We start from the raw sequence: 23,844 nt of genomic DNA, 5'->3' as shown, positions 1-23,844 counted from the left end.
AGGTTATAAAACGTCCTATCCAACACTGTCGTAGGCAGTATCAGAACAAAACTTTCAAGGTAAGAGATGACGCGAATGATTGATTGGAAAGTGGAGGAAATTAGGACTCTAATCTTCTAAGAATTAGGCACAAGGAGGGAATCTTTTTTTATCTGTAGAGTTTATTTTAGCAAGCTACTTTGTAGTCTAATGCTGCGTGTACACCAAGAGCGACCTCCGCTACCTGGTAGCGGAGGTAGCTGGAGAAGCTTCGCTTGATAATTTGCTTTGGTAGCTTTGGTAGCTCGTGACGTCACATTTAGAATGTTCAATTCTTAAAGGCCCCGCGGCTGTGCAGCACCCCCGCGAAAAAAAACATGAGGAAAGAGAGGGCAGGGACACGAATAAACGTGTTGTTATTTACAATTTGTTATACAAGATATACATCACGTTACAAATTATGTAAAACTACATTAGGTACACCTGAGAAGAGCAGGAATAGCAGAGGCAGCTGTGAAAAAGAAACTAAATTCGAAATAAAATCCGAAATAAATCCGAAATAAAACTTAATTGCAGTGATAAAGGTATGCGTGGGGTTACTACACTATTGTATTGAAGCACTCGACACGGCAATTGCAACAGTCTCAGGATTAAACGACTATTGTTTGGATAGGAACTAAAGTTTACACGTCTGTTTCCGCGAACCCCGCGGATTGTCGGACCCCTACAATCTGTGGATTGTCATTGGTTTTCGCCGAAACGTGTCATAGCTCATTACCATAATGTTCGCTTGAGTTTAATCGCTTGAATCCGCTCTGGTAGCGCAGTTCTCTTTGGCACTGGAGAATCCTCTCTGGTAGCCCAGGTAGCTCACCCTCCATAGAGAAATAATGATTTCCGGCGCTCAGGTAGCGTAGGTCGCTCTTGGTGTACACACAGCACAACAGTGAACTCTATGTAGTCTAACAGTGAAAATGTAAAAATAATGTATTCTACATGTATGATGTGTATTTTTGTCTCTATATCAGATGAAGCTGTTGATTCTACTGGTGATGCTGACATCATGTGCTGCCCTTCCTCAAAGTAAATAAAAACAATGAATTTCTTATATTAAACATGAAACATGTATGGTCAGATAGTATAAAGTAAAAAGCTCAGATGGAGCTGGAGTTGTGGAAAATGCTGATGTGGTAACAAGTGAAATCTGACATTATGAATTGAAGTCTTATAGTCATATTTCTGTAATAATTGCTCGTTGCTCCTTGATGGCCCAATCTGTGGTGGATTGGATAGGTATCTTGCAGTATGTTTTCTGGATATCCCTTTTAAAGATGAACTATTCAAATGTATGTGTTTTTTTTTTTTTAAAGATCTTTTGGGCAAAATCTTCACATTCCCACAACAAACCAACACAGCTCAAGTGAGGCTCACCACATCAAGACAAAATCTAAAGGCTGTGACCGTCTGTCTCAGGTAATGCTGTATTTGCAAAATGAGTTTAAAGATGTACTCGTCTCTGACAATACAAATAATCATATTCGGTCACATACTTCTTTTTTTCCTTCCTAAAGGTCCTTTACTGACCTCAAAAGAGAACACTCATTATTCTCTTTGGCCACACCCTCTAAGATTAATGACTTCCTGATATACAAATCGAGTGATGATACGTTTCAGATGTATGCCAGAGATGTTTCTGCAAGCATCAATGAGCTCGAGTTGAAGCAGAACACGTGGCACTCTATTTGTGCCACTTGGGATGCGACATCTGGACTGGCACAACTGTGGGTGGATGGAAAGCCTTCGAGCAGGAAATTCACCAGCACTGGATCAATAAATGGAACAATCGTAATTGTTTTAGGACAGGTAAGTTTTTAAGCAGCACAATTAGTAATATTGCTTATCATAATGTGAAATATTTTAATTGTCTCTCTGAGAGCAAGATATGATCAATATTAACAATATCTGACTAAAACAGAGCCTGTCAGTACATCCATGATTCACATTTAGTGTTTTTCTTTAATCTAAAAAAAACCCCAAGTGTAAAAACAATGGGCCTCTTGCAAGAACATTTTGTATTTTTATTCTAAATTTCTCTTACCTTTTTCGTCCGAAGGTCTCGTACGAACACGTCACGTCAGATTCAACAAACGCTCTTAACTTTGGAAAAAGTGTGTATTCGACCTGCGTAAATGATGAATGCCACCTGTATTTAAGTCCACGTGCACGAGGATAGTATATACTCCACGTCCAAAATAATACTAGAGATGCTTAACTCGAATCTTTTGGGCAATCCGGGCTGATTGGATCATTTCGAGGAGGGGATTCGAGTTATACGGATCACTTGAATCACTTAAGTCACTCATTAAAAAAAAAAAAAAAAAAAAAAAAACCTTTCTGCCGTTTAGTGGCTATGCGCCTCGCCTTTTTTTTTTGTCCCATTTATCAATTCATTTTGATGAATCAAAGAGCAGCCTACGGCTACTAGTTCATTCATTTATTTTTGTCAAGTAATAATTCAATGCCATTTTATCTGAAAGCCAGACACAACAACTAGTGTGTGCATTTACACAGCGACAAATGTGGTAGCATTAGGTGAGGCAATGCTGAGTTTAGACCTACAAGTAAACAACATGGAATGATCTTGCCCTCCCTATATCACTAAATGATTATTTTTCAACGACTGTACAAGATGCATGAAGCCACGCTAACCGAGCCTGTAGCGAGCTACAGAGGCTTCAGCAGTCAGATGGGTTGACGACAATCCTTGCTGCCGACTGGGCGCTCGCTCGTCAAGTCACGAGACAGAATCGAAACTTAAAAAGCTCCGAGTTGGCATGGATTCGCTACTTGCCCGTCTGACCGCTGAATCGCTGGCTCTGGATGACTCGTTGAGTTTCCAATTGATGCAAAGTGAAAATATATTTTTTCTGGGATATTACAGGAAAATGTAAGTAAGTATGTAAATTTCAAAAGTTTTGTTAAACTCAAACAAGACTGGCTATAATAAGAAGTTCTGAAAATCATATTCATTGAGCAAATTTTTTCACATTATGATTTTTTACTGTTTGTAAAATCAAAATGTTTTTCTTCTCACTTGATTGTTACTACCTTGTAAATCTTATGACCATGTGTTGTCATCATTAACAATGTACAAGTCATCCACCTACAGATGAATGAAATGTAGAATGTGGATGCTGTGTAATTCTACAGATATTGCTGACATCCTAAATAAACTCTGGCTTAGATTTGTTGTTGATTTGTTTTTTGATGTGTAAATATTGTTGTACTTATTTCCCTCACCCTCCCAGTGGTATCATATCTGTCTGCTTATGTATGTAAGGCATGATCATTAAAGTCACAACATGTTAAATAAATAACTCCTGTAGTACAACAACAAATGTAAAGAATAACTAAGATATTAGAAATACGTATGCATAATATGCAAAAAGGAGAAGCATTTCTGCGTGCCATCTCTGAGAATGAAAGGGGAATAGATTGATAGTAACAAGATGTTAAGATGTTTTTAAATAATAAATAAGATATACAATTTATGTCACGAAGTGTGGTGTAGACCTGAGGAGAGAGGACCCGAATGCAGATAATGAATGAAAAAAAAAGGGGTTTATTTAAAGAAACTATAACCAAAAGCGCGGCAAAGCCGGAATTAAAAAACCTTAAGAACAGACAAAAAAACTAAGTATGCCTATGAAACATAACTTGACATGAAACAACATCAGTGACGGTGAGATTCTATGGAGTTAAATTTGTCTCAATAATATTTGTATATACGCAGAAGGGGATCCACAATGTCTTGATTTGCATGTGTGTTTTGATATCTACAAATAAAAAAATCATATTTGTAACTCGTATATGGATTTTTACAAATATAGATGTGCATTTGTAAATAAAATGCCATTTGTAAAACCAAAAAAAATCATTTGTGAAATGTGATTCTGCATTTGTGAATCACCAGCACACACATTTTTCGCTTTCCACAGTTACCTGTTTTTGAGACGTTCTTCGCATGAAAGTCGCACAAATCCACACGTAAATATTTCTTGACTTGCATTCGTGTTTTGATATCCACAAATAAAAAAAAACATATTTGTAACTTGTAAATTGGTTTTCACAATTGTAGATGTGTATTTGTAAATGAAATGGCATTTGTAAAACTGAAAATTGCCTTTGTGATATCTAATTTTGCATTTGTGCATTAACAGCACACGTAGGTTTCGTTTTCGCATTTGTGAATCAGCACGATCAGCACACGTATTTTTGAGACAATCTTTGCGGCAGAGGGAGCCACCCAGATTCACAAATAGCCTACCTCTACTTCCTAATCCAGTAGATGGCAGTGTTGTTCTATTGAGAATGAGGAGTTGTCGTCATAGTACTGAGCCCCGCCCCTATCCGCCATGTTGGCAGAATGCTAGCGAGAATACGCCATTCTCTCCGTTCCTTTACATTGTACGCGAGTGTTTTTAAATCAGTAAGTTTAAACAGTGCGGGATTGCAAGAACATGCCTGGAAATCACTGCTGTGTGAAGAACTGTTCCAGTACCTCACATAATACGTTTGGGAAACATAGGAACAACGAAATACATTTTTTTTTGGTTTCCTAAATGAATGCAGCATCAGGGAGAGCAGGCGTCTGACCTGACGAGGAGACGCCGGGTTGCCTGGCTGGCTGGACCTTACTTTCGATTGCACCCCTCCGTCGATGAGAGTGTGTTCTCTACATTTTCACTCGGGTACGTTATCTAAAAATCTCTTTATGTTGTTGTCTCTTAAAGCTACGAAGTTACTTTATGTTGTTGCAAACCCTGAAGTGCACCTGACGTTGCTGCCTAGCTAGCTAACTAGCGAACTGTTGCCTCTTCGAAAATGCTCAATTTGCTAACTGTTGCCTCTTCGAAAATTAATGTTAACTACCCCCTAATGTGGCTAATGTGTTAATGTGTACCCCTTCAGCCCTTTTGTCATACCATGAGCAGCGTTACCCTCTCAGTCTGTATCTTTATTTTGCATGTGTTCTGTGATGGGTTTGCCATTGATTGCATAGGTTTTTTTCATAAACTATTTATTCTGTTGTAGGTAAGCCATCATATGAGATGTTGGAGAACCACGCTGACTGGACAAATTCAGCTTTTTACATTCAACTGTACCTGTGCACATGCTGCTCAAATGTGAGGGTGAAAACCTAATGCCTTTAGATAAGATTGTCACTGTTTGCTGTGCCTTAACGAACATGTGCAAAAGTGTTGTTTGAGTTCATTCTTCATTGCTCATTACTTTTTAATTTGTTTGAAATAAATGTTTGAGTGCCTTGTTCATTACCTTTTAATTTGTTTGAAATACATGCTTGAAACAACTTGATATGGCTTAACAATGTTTATTAAAGGTGATAGAGAATGGTTGAATGGGGCATTAATCCTTGTTCTGTGATGTGATATGTAGCCCAAAAAAAATTGGTTGGGTCTGTAATGGCTCAGAATCTCCCTAAAAGGCTCTCTGAAACAGCTGTTACTATGCTGGGTTTAGAATGCGTCTTTTTCCGTCGTTTCAGAGCTTATCTGGCAACCTCATTATGAAATGCAGGTTGCCGTTGCTTGATTGGCTGCCCTTGCTCTCACTGAAAACAGAGCTATAGAGTAATACACCGACTGAAAAGAAAGTTCATAAGAATCAGAATTCGTTTTATTGCCATTGTTAGTGAACAGTGTTCACTAACTAGGAATTTGCTGCGGCATAAGGCGCAAACATGTAACATAGGATAAAAAATAAAGAATAAAAATGTATGAATATAAAATGTACAAGGTGTGTACAACAATACACAGTATCCAATATACAGAGCAACAACAGTGCAGCTTCATTAGTGCAATTTTAATGATGGTAAAGTGACTGGGGTAGGTTATGAGGTGATTATGAAGTGTTCATAAGTCCGACTGCAAGGGGGAAAAACTGTTTTTGTGACGGGAGGTTCTGGTCCGAATGGACCGAAGCCTCCTGCCAGAGGGGAGTGGTGCAAATAGAGAAGGGTCAGCTGTGATCTGACCTGCTCGCCCCATAGTCCTGGAGACGTGCAGGTCATGGATAGATGGGAGACGTGCAGCCGAGCACCTTCTCAGCGGAGCGCACAGCTCGCTGCAGTCTGTCTGTCCCTGTCGGAACTGACCTTGAGCTGCTCGGAACGGAGCTTTGTGAAACTGTAGTCCGTGAAATGCGCAGCGCAAAGGAAAAGTCGGCGGTTGTGGGGATGCTGTTAAAAATAAATAAAAGCCATTGATCGCGAACATTACTTTCCGGGGGAAGAATATGTAACGATCGTAGTCCGCTTTCACAGCCTCGGAAGGCACACCAGTTCCTGTTTCCCGCCGAAGGGGCGTGTCTGAAACGGAGTGGCTGTGGACTTGGGTGCGGGGGGGGGGGATTTCTGAAAAAGTGACGTCACTTTTTCACAAAAACGGATAGGGGGATATATATTAAAAAGGGGAGTACTTGAAACAGAGGTTCTGACACTTGCTGGCACTTCGTGTGTACTCCCCACAGCGGGGAGACTCAGAACTAACACCAAAAACGGGAAAAAGACGATTTTGATTCTCTATCCCCTTTAACAGAACAGGAAAAAAGAATAAGGGCGCAAGGTGCAGAATGCAATATACCTCTAGGAAAAGTTAACAGTGCAAAAGAACATGTGTGCATTCAGTATAAAAAGTATACAAATTTCCAGCATGTAAACATTGACAACAAGCAATAATAAAATAATACTGTTACTAGTGCAAAAGAACAAAGAAACACTATTCAGCACAAGAAGAGCAAAACCATGGCGTGTCAGCGGAGGGTCTGTCCACAAGCCCCACACAACTGAAGTGATACCACTGGACTGGTAAGTGGAGGCTCAGAGTCTCCGTGAATGCAGGACCTGTAAAATAAATAAAGTGAAATAAACTAAACAGTAAAAAGCATTTATTTCAAGTTACAGTCTACACTTTAGACACATTGATAATGGCTGTAATCTAACCAGGACATGTACACCTTGCATTCAAAATGTTAATGGCTTAAATCTAACCAGGAATGTACGCCTTGCAATCACACATAAGTACCCTAGCCAACCCAGAACTGGTTTGTTCACTTTGCAGCCCCCAACACAATAACCTGCTACAGTATGTGTCGTTGGGCTAAAATCAAATGACAACTAAATACCTAAACATAAGCTTTAGCATACATCAAAACATTGGAAACGTTTGTGTACATTGAACATCTCGTTAATCTAGTGTTTACAAAACAAGTCGCAGTTAATTACGTTGTCATTTTGGTCAAGAAGTGTCTAAATGCAATGTAATTACAACACACTAAAATGCATGACAAGAACCTTACCTTTGCCAGTACAACGCTGTTATCATCACCAGAGCCACCTGGAGGCTTGTAGATGGCTAAGTCCTGCACCCAGCCACAGCAGAAAGTCTCGTACGATTCCAAAGATTTGTGACTTTTAAACTCCTGCATAGTGTAGTAACTTACACCAAAGACAAGATAATTGACTATGTCCATATATGTGCACGGAGGTAACTGGTCCAGGTCTCTGTGCCATTCTGCTGCAGGGAGCTCGTAAGGATCAATATTTTGGATGCTGGACAGTTTCTCCAAATACCGCTGCTTTGCGCTTGTAATAAGCTTGTCCCTGCAAGGTCCCTTTTCTTTCGCCTTATCTCTCTCCATTGCTTTGCTTTCTTTCTTTCTTTTGTATTCGTCTCTGCCCTGCCGAAATGACAAATGCGGGAGGATATCCGTTAAGTTAATGGCGTTGCCCCTGGCAACCAATAGATTCTTCTGCCAACATGGCCGACCAGCCGACCGGAGTCACGTGACTCCTCATTCTCAATACTTAATCTATTGCGTGTTACCATATTGCTCTCACTCTGAATACTGTCAGAAAAAATAAAACATAAGAAAAATAGAGAGTCTCTGAACTATTTAAATTTACATTTACATTTTACTATCATAATTTGGGGCGAGGGAATTGTACTTAGGGCCTACTGAAGTTGGCGGTAGCTGCTCATCATGCCCACGTTGTTCGGCCATGGTTGAATTTGAATGAATTGAAAAATTCGATGAAAGTCAAGTGAAGCATAGCCGTTATGAGCTTTATAGAACAACACCTACTGGATTAGGAAGTAGAGGTAGGCTATTTGTGAATCTGGGTGGCTCCCTCTGCCGCAAAGATTGTCTCAAAAATACGTGCGCTGATTGTGCTGATTCACAAATGCGAAAACGAAACCTACGTGTGCTGTTAATGCACAAATGCAAAATTAGATATCACAAAGGCAATTTTCAGTTTTACAAATGCCATCTCATTTACAAATACACATCTACAATTGTGAAAACCAATTTACAAGTTACAAATATGTTTTTTTTTATTTGTGGATATCAAAACACGAATGCAAGTCAAGAAATATTTACGTGTGGATTTGTGCAACTTTCATGCGAAGAACGTCTCAAAAACAGGTAACTGTGGAAAGCGAAAAATGTGTGTGCTGGTGATTCACAAATGCAGAATCACATTTCACAAATGATTTTTTTGGTTTTACAAATGGCACTTTATTTACAAATGCACATCTATATTTGTAAAAATCAATATACGAGTTACAAATATGATTTTTTTATTTGTAGATATCAAAACACACATGCAAATCAAGACATATTTGTGGATCCCCTTCTGCGTATATACAAATATTATTGAGACAAATTTAACTCCATAAGATTCTGACAATGAGTGAACGTCAACCGAGAGACTAAATACTATGGAGGGTGATTGGTGAGTGAGTGCAGCTGAAGACAATGAACATAAGTGGAGGGAGTGGAACTGATGAAGGTGAGGACAGAACTGAAGCTGAGACAGAAACACAAAACATGACAGAGACATGGGAATTCACTGTACTAACACATGTAGTTGCTTAAAGGAGAACTCCGGTATTTTCAACATTAAGCCTCTGTTCTGAGTCGCCTGCAATGTTTTAGAACCCCCCTCACCGCTTTTTTGATGTTTACTGCTGTCTCCGGTATTTGCCTAATTTTGATTCTTCTCAACCTGCTTCAGAACGGCAAGTCATGCGCATGTCTACAAAGGTCCGTAAAAGCACAATAAACGTCCGTTTTCAAAATAATCAACTTACCGGAGTGGTTACTGGTGTGCACTGGTAATCCATATCAAATTTCGTGGCGAAAAGTTGCTTCTGTCGTGTTTTATTTGGCAGCTCGTTCATGCTCGCACTATTTTCTTAGCGGTGGCGGAGTAATATCAACAAACATCCAGTACAAAATGTTTTTTAATCAACTTTTTTTTCAATTACAATTCACAGGAATGAGTTGCACAACTCAACCCAAGACACCTGCTATCTGTCAGTATGGATGGCCCAAATGTCAATATGAAAATGTTGGGGCTCCTACAGAATGAACAATCAGAGCTTCATGGGGATGCACAGCTCGTCAGTGTTGGCAGTTGTGGCTTGCACACCCTACACAATGCCATGAAGGCAGGATTCACAACGTGGCAGGTAGACAAGCTTTTGCGAGCCATGCACTACATTTTCCACAATGTGTCGTGATCAGACAGACAGTGGACCCACAGAGCAGACCAGAGGCAGACAAGGTAGACGTAAAGGGAGTTTATTCCAGGTCGGTACACGGGAAGGCAGTCAGTAAGGCAAAGGTACAAAATCGCTAGGCAGAAAGGGTAATCCAGAAAACAAGCAAAGAGTCGAAATAACCAGGAATGTAATCAATCACAAGGAATAAATCGCCGGAAAGCTACCAAAAATGCGCAGACAATCTGACAACGACACACTGGGGAGGACAGGTATAAATACAGGACACAGGTGAAAACAATGGACAATCACACACAGCGGGAGTCAAGAAACCTAAAGAAACGCACAACAGGAAGTGAGGGAAAAATAAAACAGGAAACTGACAAGAATCAAAATAAACCATGAACAGATAAAACAGACCCTGACAGTACCCCCCCCTCAACGGCCGGCCCCTGAAGGCCCAGGACCCTCGGGGTGGTCACGATGGAAGTCCCGTATGAGGTCAGGGTCCATGATGTTCCGAGAGGGGACCCAAGACCTCTCTTCTGGGCCGTAACCCTCCCAGTCCACAAGATACTGAAACCCTTTCCCACTGGGGCGAACCGCCAGCAGTTTGCGAACAGTGTAGACCGGGCCCCCACCAATGATTCGGGCGGGAGGAGGGGGTCTGGTAGGAGGGACCAACGGGCTGGTCCTGACAGGGAGAACCTCACTGACATGGAAGGAGGGGTTTACGCGAAGGGACCTGGGGAGGTTGAGTCTCACACACACAGGGTTAATAACTTTGGACACGGGGAATGGATCCACAAAACGAGGGGCCAACTTACGGGACTCTACCTTGAGAGGCAAGTGCCTGGTAGACAACCACACCCGTTGGCCGGCTTGATATGCTGGAGCCGCTCTTCTCCTTCTGTCAGCGAACTTCTTATGGCTCTGGGAAGCCCTGATGAGGTTCTGACGGGCTTGAGCCCAGATGCGCCGGCAACGACGGACCATGGCCACAGCAGACGGTACCCTGACCTCCCTCTCCAGTGCAGGAAACAAAGGCGGCTGGTATCCAAAACCACACTGAAATGGGGACATGCCAAGGGAAGAGCAGGGAAGCGTGTTGTGGGCGTACTCCACCCACATGACGTACTTGCTCCAGGAGGCAGGATTCCGGGAAGCCAGGCAACGGAGCCCCTTCTCCAACTCCTGGTTTAACCGCTCCGACTGCCCATTGGTTTGAGGATGGTGGCCCGAGGTCAGACTAACTGTGGCACCCAAGAGATGGCAGAACGCCCTCCAAAACTGTGCCACGAACTGCGGACCCCGGTCAGACAGGAGATTCCTGGGAAATCCAAAAACTCGACAAACCTGAGACATGAGCACCTCTGCCGTCTCTTTGGCAGAGGGAATTTGTGATAATGGGATGAACCGCACTAGCCTGGGCGAAAGCCGACTGTTGACTCCGTAGACAGTCTGGGAAAACCCAAGAGGAATCCGTTTCCATGGAGGGTGGGACCTTACTCAGCTTAAATTCATTGGAGTTCCCTTAACCAATCAGTAATGTTTAGAAAGGACGTAGGTTATGCGCCGAGGTTCATGCTTACTCTCGCGATGCTCTAGCTCGGGAATCACGCGTCCCACATCCGCTTTCATTATCAAACTTTTCCCAAAGCCAGTTGGAAGGAGAGCTACGACATCCTTGCCACTAACAAAGTTGACGAGGCATTCCTCTTGCTCTTGTTTTATTTGTGTAATGCTCTCCAAAGTTGAGACAACTTCATGGATAGCTTCTAGCGTATCTTCTTCCGTCGCCATGTTTATTTCCGCTGCGGTTGAACTACAATTACATGGACTACAATGGACTCCGCGCGTGAGTTCTGCGTCACCACTCCCCACTGTTTGCTGATTGGCAAAACACTGAGCGAACCGAGGTAGGGGGATTTGGCCAGACTATGTGCGGAGCCAAAATCTTTGGGCGGAAGTACGTAGGATGACGTCGCCAGGCTAGAACCGCACCATCTTGGAGAAGCGGTCTACTACTGTAAGTACAACAGTATTACCCTCAGAGGGTGGTAATCCCGTCACAAAGTCGAGAGAAATGTCAGACCAGGGCCGCTGTGGCACAGGCAGGGGCTGAAGCAGTCCAGCACTGGGGACGCTCTTGCTCTTGTTCTGCACACAGGTTGTGCAGGCTGCCACATACTCACAGACATCATCCCTCATAGACGGCCACCAAAACCTCTCACGAACCCGGGACAGCGTTCTGCGGAAACCAGGATGACAGGAGATGAGAGAAGAGTGAGCCCAGGAAATCACAGGACTCCGAAGATCAGGGGTGACGAATAATTTGTTGGGTGGTACCTTAGGGGGAAGCTGAATTCCCTGATTAGCTCTCTTGACCCGCTCTTCAATTCCCCAGGTAACACAACCCAATACATAGGTCTCGGGGATAATGGTCTCAGGCTCAGTAATGTTGCATTCCCCTTTAAACAGCCTTGACAGGGCATCGGGCTTAATGTTCTTGGAGCCAGGACGGTAAGATATAGTAAACTTAAAACGAGAGAAGAAAAGAGCCCACCTGGCCTGTCGAGGGTTCAGTCTTTTAGCGGTCCTGATGTACTCAATGTTTTTGTGGTCGGTCCAGACCAGGAATGGTTGTTCTGCCCCCGCCAGCCAATGCCTCCACTCCTCCAAGGCCAGCTTGACGGCCAGGAGTTCTCAGTCCCCCACATCATAGTTCCTCTCTGATGACGAAAAGCGACGAGACAGGAAAGCACATGGGTGGAGCTTGTCGTCCTTCCCCGAACGTTGGGAAAGCACTGCCCCTGCTCCTAAATCCGAGGCATCGACTTCCACGACGAACTGCCGCGTGGGGTCAGGTAAAGTCAACACAGGAGCTGAGACAAAGCTACTCTTAAGCTTTAGAAAGGCGGACTCCGCCTGTGGAGACCAGAGGAATTGCACCTTGGAAGAGGTTAGAGCATGCAGAGGGAAAGCAATGCGGCTGAAATTTCGGATAAACTTTCTATAAAAGTTAGCGAACCCCAGGAACCGTTGGACCTCCTTTCTGGAAGTGGGTGAGGGCCACTCCTGCACTGCCCGAACCTTCTCCGGATCCATGCCAACCCTCCCCTCAGAAACAATAAAACCCAAATATGACACAGTGGATGCATGAAATTCACATTTTTCAGCTTTGACATATAGATGACACCTTAATAACTGTTCCAAAACTTGTCTGACATGTTTCTTGTGAGTCCCTAAATCTGGAGAAAAAAATCAGAATGTCATCAAGGTAGACAAAAACAAACTTGTTCAAGTAGTCACGAAGAACATCATTTACCAATGACTGAAACACAGCAGGAGCATTAGTGAGTCCAAAAGGCATGACTAAATATTCATAATGTCCGGTGGGAGTGTTAAAAGCAGTCTTCCACTCATCCCCTTCCTTGATGCGAACGAGATGGTAGGCGTTACGTAAGTCTAATTTCGTAAATACCTTGGCCCCCTGGAAGAGCTCAAACCCAGAGGTGATGAGAGGAAGAGGGTACCTGTTTTTAACTGTGATGTCGTTGAGGCCACGGTAATCAATGCAGGGCCGCAGAGTCTTGTCCTTCTTCCCCACAAAGAAGAACCCTGCTCCGGCAGGTGAAGACGACGGCCGGATAATCCCAGACTTGAGCGCTGTACTGATGTAATCCTCCATGGTCTGACGTTCAGGTCCCGACAGGGAGTACAGACGACCACGAGGAGGTGAGGTGCCAGGAAGCAATTCTATGGAACAGTCATATGGACGGTGAGGAGGAAGGGAAGTAGCTTTGGTCTTATTGAATACCTGCTTCAGATCCAGGTAGCAGGGAGGCACAGAGGACAGGTCCGGAAACTCCTCGTCGACCTCCTCAGGTAAAGGGGAATCCCCCCTCCAGTTGGATTCTGCTGGACCCGGAAAACACTGTGTATTACAGTTGCTAACCCATGACAGAATCGTGCCGGAGGACCAGTCAATATGAGGGTTGTGAAGGGTTAACCAGGGAAATCCTAGGACAAGCGAGTGTTGGGGAGCCTCAAAAACGTGAAAAGTAATCCGTTCTGTGTGGGAATTGGGAAAGGTTAGAGTAACAGGAGAGGTGCAATGAGTAACCATGTACATTACATGTCCATCTAAGGCGGTGGCAGGCACGGGAGAGTCTAGAGGAACAAACGAGAGGTTAAGTCTTTTGACTAAATTAATGTCCATCAGGTTAGTATCAGCACCAGAGTCAATGAGAGCAGATTGAGGAATAGTTAGGGAATCAGAGGAGAGAGTCACTTGAGAGAAATGTCGGACAGATCTCTCTCTACTGGAAGAGCTACATACCATCACCGAAGCCTGATGAGTCGACCCTCTGCGCCGTATGGGGCAATTAGCCAGGAAATGCCCCATTTGAGCACAGTAGATGCACCTTCCTTCGTTGCGTCTGCGAAGACGTTCCTCAGGGGAGAGCCGGGTGCGTCCAATCTGCATGGGCTCCGACGTGTCACTGCTGGTGGTGGTCGTAGGTGGGAGAACGGAAGCAGAAGCATGTCGAGGTGAAGAGCTCCGGGATGGATGGACGGCGGGGTACCGGCCCGGGAGGAAACCCCTGGTCCGGTCACGATCCAACATTCTCTTGTCTATTTTAGCAGCCAGGGAAATTAATGCATCTAGCTCAGAGGGTAGATCTAAAGGAGTTAATAAATCCTTGATGCGGTCAGAAAGACCATTAAAGAAAGCATCCCCCAAAGCGAGCTGATTCCAACCACTGTCGGCTGCTAGTGTTCTAAACTCGACAGCAAAGTCCATAACACTGCGTCTCCCTTGACGGAAAGAAACTAGGGCCTTAGCAGCCTCACGGCCGGGAATAACAGTCTGAAAGATCTGAGAAAAAGTCTTTTCAAACAGTGACAGAGAGTTGCAGATGGCTGAACGGCGATTCCACTCAGCCGTGGCCCAGTTCTTGGCCTGACCAGACAAAAAGGAAATCACGTAGGCTATCTTGCTGTGATCGGAGGTGAATGCTGCTGCATTAAACTCAAAATGGAGATCACATTGAATCAGAAATGGTCTGCAGTCGCCAAACTCACCGGAGAACCTCTCGGGGCTAGATAGCTGCAAGTGAGCCGGTGCAGGGGAGGTGCGCGGGCCACCGCGTTCAGGCTGAAGGGGCACGGTGAGTTCCCATTGCTGCTGACCGACCCTCAAGTCGCTTAATTGGGTAGACAATGTGGCACACGCCGCCTCTTGGCGTTTGTTGGAGTCAGCTAGCTCCTGCCTTAAGGAGGCCATCTGTTCCTCCTGCATGCGGAGCCACTGGGCTTGGATCTTTAGCGCCTCCCGGAAAGAATCTGGTACTGCGGGGTCCATGGTTCTGACAGACAGTGGACCCACAGAGCAGACCAGAGGCAGACGAGGTAGACGTAAAGGGAGTTTATTCCAGGTCGGTACACGGGAAGGCAGTCAGTAAGGCAAAGGTACAAAATCGCTAGGCAGAAAGGGTAATCAAGAAAACAAGCAAGGAGTCGAAATAACCAGGAATGTAATCAATCACAAGGAATAAATCGCCGGAAAGCTACCAAAAATGCGCTGACAATCTGACAACGACACACTGGGGAGGACAGGTATAAATACACAGGACACAGGTGAAAACAATGGACAATCACAAACAGCGGGAGTCAAGAAACCTAAAGAAACGCACAACAGGAAGTGAGGGAAAAATAAAACAGGAAACTGACAAGAATCAAAATAAACCATGAACAGATAAAACAGACCCTGACACAATGTTCCTGCGCGTAGAGAGGATTACACCAGCATCACAGGATCTTCAACTTTCCCCCTATCTTTCTGTGGCCACAGATGGGTGGAAAATGTGCCTGTGGCTGAGAGAGTGTGTGTAATATGACGCATTTTATTAAATGTTTATTAATGTTAATCACTGTTGTCCTGTGTCATTTGTTTAAGACGTGTCAAGTTGACCTTAGGGTGGAGATGAGGGTTATGGGTAGGATACCCACCCTCTAACACCCACCCCCTAATATCCCCCCCACACACACAAAAAAAAGGCAGCTGCCCGATGTTGTGTTGGTAGTAAAAAATATGGTGGAGGTAGTGAAAAAGGTAGTAAATTCAACTCCAGGATTCGTGCATATACCCTGCTATTCTGTATTTTATAATTGTACATGTCAGAGCCAGTTCATATTCATTAATATTTCATCTTATTTTTTTTTATTAATATTTCACTTTAACTTGACGTGATTCTTATTCTTTCCCTTACACTGTCTTGCCTCTCAAAACACCGGTGCTCCTTCTGATTTGTACCAGGAATTTCTCTGCCTTACTAACTTTCGCTAAATAGATTCTATAATAGTGGATAGAGGAATAACATGACTTCTATACTGACTATAAACAATGTCTCCATTTGTATCAGAATTTCAGTTAACATATTTGCTAGCGTTTGATTCCTCTGTGCTTTGAGGTTTCTTTACAATCTTGAATGCCAGAGCGGCCACATGGTGAGCTTACATAATGGTTCTCTGTGTTCACCCTAATGACTTCAAAAGAAAGGTCTATCCTAAATCTATGAAGCGCTAACATGGTTACCACAAGTTAGTCATAAAGTTTGATAATACTAATGATATGGGCAGCTTCAGTTGTGAAAATGATTGATACAAATAAGTTTTCCTTTTGATTTTTTTTCTTAGATCTGTCTGGGATGATGTTCACCTTCCCACAGCAAACAAACACAGCTCATGTGAGGCTGAACGCATCGAGACAGAACTTCCAGGATGTAACCGTCTGTCACAGGTAGCTACGAATGTGTAAGCTGCATAGAGGAACCTCCTGTATCTCTGTTTGTTAGATACACTATATAATGCAGGGTGTCATCCTTTCAGATCCTTTACAGACCTTAAAAGAGACCACATCCTTTTCTCCTTGGCCACACCCTCTAATTCCAATGGCTTTCTGGTTTTCTGGGACAACACAAACAAAGAGATGGAGCCCCACGTCCATAGGCGGTTAGTCCATTGGGCAAGGTCGGGCAGTTGCCCGGGGCCTCGTCCAATCAGGGGCCTCCTCGTCGTCACGTCACGGTATTCCTGTTTCCCTGCATTTATTATTTTAATAAATAAATAAAATAAATAAATTATTAATATTAGTCAATAATAGTCAATATACACATTTCTGGTCGACATGAGCATCACATTGCTAGGAGAATAATAAAAGCAATATAAGTAGGCTAAGCACGATTCGCGTGTAACTCCTCTCCCAACGACCACCTTGATGAGGCAGAAGAAGCAGTCAAGACACGGATCATGACAGTGACACGGCCACAGAATCGGTGAGTGAAACTGAAACCGTTTCAGCTTACGAATGTGATGATGAGCAGAAGTGAAAGCCCCGGTGTTGTGCCGGTGTTGCCCCCGGTGATGTGCACCCCCTCGCGGGAGCGAGCGCGCCCCACTCGTTTGTTCAGAAAGTGAAGCATTTCGCCTAAACAAACGCTGGGGAACATACTATTCTACGATTTAATTATTTATGAAGGAGATGGAAGAGAAGAACATCTGTTGCTTTCAGTCTTTAAAAGTCTAAAGAGGGGGCGGTCGGTGGCGTAGTGGGTTAAGCAGCCGTCCCATGTACAGAGGAAGTCTAAAGAGTGTACCGATGTTCTTCTCAACACAAAACCGCGTTATAGCGAACGCAAAACAACACTTTTCTGTTTTGTGAAAATATATACCCCAGCCATAAGTACAAAATGAATGGACTTGATTTTTTTCAAAACAAGGTGAATATATTTGACTTGGGGTTTCACAAGACTGAATATGATTCCAGCTTTTGTTGCAAGGTTCAAAAGTAAGTGCTTTTATTTGTGTTAACCTGTAGGCTATTGTTATGTATGGGAAATGGGGACCTATTTTATGTTATGTTAGTGGCGCATTGATAGTATTTGTTTAACAGGTAACAAGCGCATGAGCAACTGTGTATGTGTCTTCTTCTGAGCAAGTTCAAAGTAAAGGAGCCACGGTTCGTTAAAACGGAGACTTCTTGTCTGTACTTATTGGAGCATATAAGGTTGAATGTGTGTAACTGCATACACAACAGCTATGTAGGTCGAAACAATAGCCTTCTGATCCTGAATATCACTATATGAAAATGTAATTTGATCTATGCCTGATAGACAAGTCATAGCATCTGTGTGTTTCTCACCATTAAAGGACATATTCTCATATTCAATAGCTACACTTGTTTTTAAGAAATTAAATATTTTTCTTGCTGCTTTATAAGATAAAATACAATAAACCAATCCCTCATCCACCACTAACATATCTGTTATCAGACCTATCAAACTCATACATATATTGGCACCAAATTCATGCAGTTAAAAGTACCTAATGCTGAGGTCAAAGAAATAAAATTGTGCAGATGGGGAGCATTTCATGGCAGGCCTTGTGTTCCCTTTCCTGTGATACAGCATGTACCCCCTGTTTTTTTTTTCCTCCCCTTGTCTTTTTGTGCAGGTCTCATCCACTTTAGCCACCACCACCATCCATGAGACTGGCAGGCAGGCAGGCAGGCAGGCAGACTCACTCACTCACTCTCTCACTCTCTCACACTCACACACACACACACACACACACACACACACACACACACACACACACAGCTTATATCCAGATAGTCCGACCGTGATCTTTATTGGGTCCAATTGTTTCATTTCAGCATTGAGCCAGTTGTGCTGCCAATTTATTTCCTAGAAAAGTATACTTGGAAGCAAAGAATCACCTATTTTGGCTCAAAATCCTGTAAAAGAGAGGTTGTAAATTAGTTAATACTTACCTGCTGTGTTTATATGCCTTTTAACAAGGATATACATTTCAGTATTTGTTTCTCAGTGTATATTATTTTTTCAATGATTTCCACATGTTCATTAAAATATGTGCATCAATACATTACTCTATGTCAGGGATGTCCAAAGTCAGTCCTCGAGGGCCGCTGTCCTGCAGGTTTTAGATGTTGCCCTGTTTCAACACACTTGATTCAGATTAAATGGAGCTCTTCAACAGATTGTTGAGTTCTACACAAGCCTGTTAATGATGTCTTGATCTGAATCAGGTGTGTTGAAGCAGGGCAACATCTAAAACCTGCAGGACTGCGGCCCTCGAGGACCGACTTTGGACATCCCTGCTCTATGTGTTTGAGTTAAGGGGGGCCTCAAAATGGTTCTTTGCCCAGGGCCTCAGATTTCCTAAAGCCGCCCCTGCCCACGTCAGGGATAAGAAGGCCGAATTTGGAGGGCGTGACTACAAGCCAAACATGTGGCACTCTGTGTGCACCACATGGGACTCCGAGTCTGGACTGGTGCAGCTGTGGTTTGATGGCCAACCTTCGATTAGGAAATTTACCACCGCTGGAGTAAACATCATAGGACCTGTTATAATTATCTTAGGACAGGTAAAGTTTTAATGGATTTTGTATAAATTCTATTGTAAATTCTACACAATAAAGCTCTTGTTTACTGGCTCAAACTTTTGGATTTTCTTCAGGAGCAGGATGCCCACGGTGGGGGGTTTGATGCTAAGCAGTCTTTCGTTGGAATGATGTGTGACGTCCACATGTGGGATTACATCCTTTCCCCCTGTGAGATGCAGAGCTATGTGGATGATCTGAACTTCACTCCAGGGAATGTGCTCAACTGGAGAGCATTGGAATATGAGATTTTTGGCAGAGTGTTATTAGAGAATAGATTAATGGTATGTCACTAAACTTTCAAAACCCTTCCATCAGTCCCAGAGGAGGTCATAAATCTTATTTTCTGTTTTGCAGTGTGTCCAATGTCAGCAATTTATGTGAAATCATTATTCATGGTAGGATGAGTGTTGATTTTCTTCGTCTATCTTAATTCCACAATGACAGAGTCATTTTGGTTGTGCTGAATATTTTACCTGTTGATGTCATTAAAAAGCTCCACTTTGTAACATGACTGTATTTCTGCTGTTAAACTTGGGGACAAAACTATGTACAATAAAGCAGCGATACTCAGCTGAAGAGCAAAGTGCTGAATCATGAATACATGTCTCAAAGTGTGGAGAAGAGAAAAGAATTTTCTTCTCTACACTTTGAGACATGTAATGTCTGTCTCGTAATGTAATATAATGATTTACATGTTCAGCAACATTTTAGCAGGAAGAGTACTGTGAGTAAACAAGTTCAAGGGGCAACAGGGAAGAGATTCTTTGATAACAAATCCAACTCACTCCTATACTGGACTTGAGTGATCCAGGAAGTTATCACTAACAGAGGCTGCCAGTAAAATCGGTTAAATGCCTAATCTGAAAGGACTTCCTCAGTAAATCACAATAACAATTATCATTAGTGGTAGTAGAAATAAAAGTTCAAAAGGGTTTCAACTGCTTCAGTGATCATCACTTTTTACAGTTATATTACTATAAATGACGGCAGTCTAAGTTTTATCACTAGTTCCACACTACATTATGTGAGAAAGTACAGATTTGTAAACCTGGTTATAGACATTTTCTTTATGCTTATCTTTCCTTAATCTTCTTGTTAAAGATAGATGGATAAGACGCTGCACGATATACTAATTTTGTCATTCACACGTTTATAATTATTATTTTTTTTTCCAAATGACAATGGAATTAAACCAATAACTACTATGATGATTTGCATGTTCAGCAACATTTTAGCAGGAAGAGTACTGTGAGTAAACAAGTTCAAGGGGCAACAGGGAAAAAATTCTTTGATAACAAATCCAACTCACTCCTATACTGGACTTGAATGATCCAGGATCAGTCTAAATGCCTAATCTGAAAGGACTTCCTCAATTCATCAGTCTTCACAATAACAGCTGGAAAAGCAACACTACTGACCACAAATACAGTACCTCTTTTTTTGTAATTCCAGCAGTGAACGAACTGACAGACATTAGGGTACGATTCATTTACAGTTAATGTGTTTCTTTTTTTCAAACTACTGGCGTTATCATTTAAAATAGCATTTTTCAAACCTTAAACTCTATCTATCTACCATCGAGCTAGCGAGCTAGATTATCTACACAGAATGCTACTATTATTGCAAAGTGTTAATCTCAATATTTCAGTGATGACCAAACAAGAGAATCTATTGTCCAGGTTAAAATAAACAAAATTTCTCCTTTCTCACCTTTATGATAAGTTAACTCTGTTATCAGATGCAACTGTGTTGTTGACATTACTTTTGGTCCATTTATATATGGCGTGACCTAAATCCCTATGTTGTACTTTATACACATACGTAGACAGGAAGGCCACACACTGAGAGCCAATGAAGTACGGCCAATTCCCCCAACAGCCAGGTTATAAAACGTCCTATCCAACACTGTTGTAGGCAGTATCAGAACAAAACTTTCAAGGTAAGAGATGACGTGAATGATTGATTGGAAAGTGGAGTGAATTAGGACTCTTCTAATCTTCTAAGAATTAGGTATTAGGAGGGAATCTTTTTTTATCTGTAGATTTTATTTTAGCAAGCTACTTTAAGTCAAGGTAAAGTCTATGTAGTCTAACAATGAAAATATAAAAAAAAATGTATTCTATATGTGTGATGTGTATTTTTGTCTATATATCAGATGAAGCTGTTGATTCTACTGGCGATGCTGACATCATGTGCTGCCCTTCCTCAAAGTAAATAAAAACATATATATCGATTTTTGTTATTTTTGTCCTTGTAAATGTGGAGATACTCGAGGAGAAAATGGATGTAAGACTGCAGTACGTACTAGATGTGTACATTTTCTATGTTTATCACCTTAAATGACTATAAATACTTTTCTATTTCAATAGGGAATGAAATAGTGTGAGACTATTTTAAAGCAAAGCATTTCATACACAAATTTTGTAAAATACTGTATGTCATAAATGGGTAAATCATAAGCCTTGTTCTTAACCACATATCTACAATACTGACCATAAATGTTTTAATTCAAACGTATATGATTGTAAATATTTTGATTAAGATTGCATTTGTCCGCCTTTGTTGAGCAACCTGTAAACAAGATAGGAGGTCGAATGCAAGGAGCAAAAGCATGATAAAGTTATAAAGAGCTATCCACGTTTATTTTATAACCATGTTGTGTTTATCACTTTATGGATGATCAAATTATGGCAAGTACCTAAATATCAGCTCCATGAGATGTGGTGAATTTCTTGTATTAAACATGAAACATGTATGGTCAGATAGTACAAAGTAAAAAGCTCAGATGGAGCTGGAGTTGTGGAAAATGCTGATGTGGTAACAAGTGAAATCTGAAGTCTTATAATCATATTTCTGTAATGGAACAAACTGGAACAAACTACCAGCAGAACTGAAATCAGCCACAACTGTAAGCACTTTTAAATCCAGGTTAAAAACATTTCTTTCGGTGTGCTTATGGTTGAGTTTATATCTTTTTCCCCTCTTTTTGATTGCTTTTAACTGTGTTTTTAATTTTTATTTATTCATTTTTTAATTTTTTTATTATTTTTATTATTATTATTTTTATTTTTATTTTTTTTATTATTTTATTTTTTTTCTTTAAATTGCTGCTTTATGCTGTTCTTTTAAATGCCTTGTCTTTATGTAAAGCACATTGAGTTGCCTGTGGTATGAAATGCGCTATATAAATAAAGATGCCTTGCCTAGCCTTGCCTAATAATTGCTTGTTGCTCCTTGATGGCTCAATCTGTGCTGGATTGGATAGGTATCTTGCAGTATGTCTTCTGGATATCCCTTTTAAAGATGAACTATTCAAATGTATGTGTTTTGTTTTTTTTAAAGATCTTTTGGGCAAAATGTTCACATTCCCACAACAAACCAACACAGCTCAAGTGAGGCTCACCACATCAAGACAAAATCTAAATGCCGTGACCGTCTGTCTCAGGTAATGCTGTATTTGCAAATTGAGTTTAAAGATGTACTCGTCTCTGACAATACAAATAATCATTTTCAGTCACATACTTCTTTTTTTCCTTCCTAAAGGTCCTTTACTGACCTCAAGAGAGACCACTCATTATTCTCTTTGGCCACACCCTCTAAGATTAATGACTTCCTGATATTCAAATCGAGTGGTGATACGTTAAGTGTGTCTGCCAGAGATGTTGATGCAACCTTTGATGGGCTTGAGTTGAAGCAGAACACGTGGCACTCTATTTGTGCCACTTGGAATGCGACATCTGGACTGGCACAACTGTGGGTGGATGGAAAGCCTTCGAGCAGGAAATTCACCAGCACTGGATCAATAAATGGACCAATCGTAATGGTTTTAGGACAGGTATGTTTTTAGCAGCACAATTAGTAATATTGCTTATCATAATGTGAAATATTTTAATGGTCTCTCTGAGAACAAGATATGATCAATATTAACAATATCTGACAATATCTATAAAGCAAAGGAAAATTGACCTAACTTTAACTTTATTGTCTGAAACTTTGCAGGAACAAGATTCCCATGGTGGTGGTTTTGACATAAATCAATCATTTGTTGGGATGACGTCCGATGTCCACATGTGGGACTATGTCCTTTCTCCCTGTGATATCAAGAACTACGTGGAAGATCGAAATTTCCCTGAAGGGAATGTGCTGAACTGGAAGGCACTATCATTTCAGATGTCAGGAAGAGTGCTGATCGAAGAGAAACAAAAGATGTGTTAATATTAAACGCTTGAAATGTGACTTTCCAATTGATGCGAAGTGAATATTTTTTTCTGTGATTTCACAGGAAAATCTAAGGGATTGTCAAAAGTTTTGTTAAAGGGAAACCAGACTGGTGGTGTCTTGCATGTTGTAATAAGGAGCTTTGAAAATATTTTAATATTTTATATATTCATTGAGCAGATTTTTCACATTATCATTTTTTTACTGTTTGTAAAATCAAAATGTTTTTCTTCTCAATTATTTTCTTACTACCTTCTTATGACCATGTGTTGTCATTATTAACAATGTACTCCACCTACAGATGAATGATGAATGAAATGTTGATTGTGGATGCTGTGTAATTCTACAGATATTGCTCACATCTTAAATAAATTTGCTGTTTTTATATATGTTTTGCGTGTAAATATTGTTGTACTTATTTCCCTCACCCTCCCAGTGGCATCATATCTGTCTGCTTATGTATGTAAGGCATGATCATTAAAGTCATAACATGTTAAATAACTCCTGTAGCACAACAACTAATGTAAATAATAAGTAAGATATTCGAAATTCGTATGCATAATATGCAAAAAGCAGAAGCGTTTCTGCGTGGCG

The 23,844-nt window shown here is 41.7% G+C and overlaps 2 protein-coding genes across 2 annotated transcripts; both read left to right on the top strand.

Moving 5' to 3' along the window:
• Positions 1 to 1,007: 1,007 nt before the first annotated feature.
• LOC142380761 (C-reactive protein-like) lies at positions 1,008 to 19,444 on the top strand. The gene is made up of 4 exons (XM_075466664.1): positions 1,008 to 1,062; positions 1,350 to 1,452; positions 1,551 to 1,842; positions 19,107 to 19,444. The coding sequence occupies exons 1-4, from the start codon at positions 1,008 to 1,010 to the stop codon at positions 19,323 to 19,325; spliced, it is 669 nt and encodes a 222-aa protein (XP_075322779.1). The 3' UTR covers positions 19,326 to 19,444.
• A 1,743-nt stretch (positions 19,445 to 21,187) lies between these two features.
• Positions 21,188 to 23,247, top strand: LOC142380760 (C-reactive protein-like). The gene is made up of 4 exons (XM_075466662.1): positions 21,188 to 21,242; positions 22,375 to 22,477; positions 22,576 to 22,867; positions 23,032 to 23,247. The coding sequence occupies exons 1-4, from the start codon at positions 21,188 to 21,190 to the stop codon at positions 23,245 to 23,247; spliced, it is 666 nt and encodes a 221-aa protein (XP_075322777.1).
• Positions 23,248 to 23,844: the final 597 nt, after the last annotated feature.

The sequence above is a fragment of the Odontesthes bonariensis genome, chromosome 5, assembly GCF_027942865.1.
Source record: "Odontesthes bonariensis isolate fOdoBon6 chromosome 5, fOdoBon6.hap1, whole genome shotgun sequence".
Taxonomy (NCBI): Eukaryota; Metazoa; Chordata; class Actinopteri; order Atheriniformes; family Atherinopsidae; genus Odontesthes; species Odontesthes bonariensis.
This window is presented reverse-complemented; position numbering and strand designations above follow the sequence as displayed.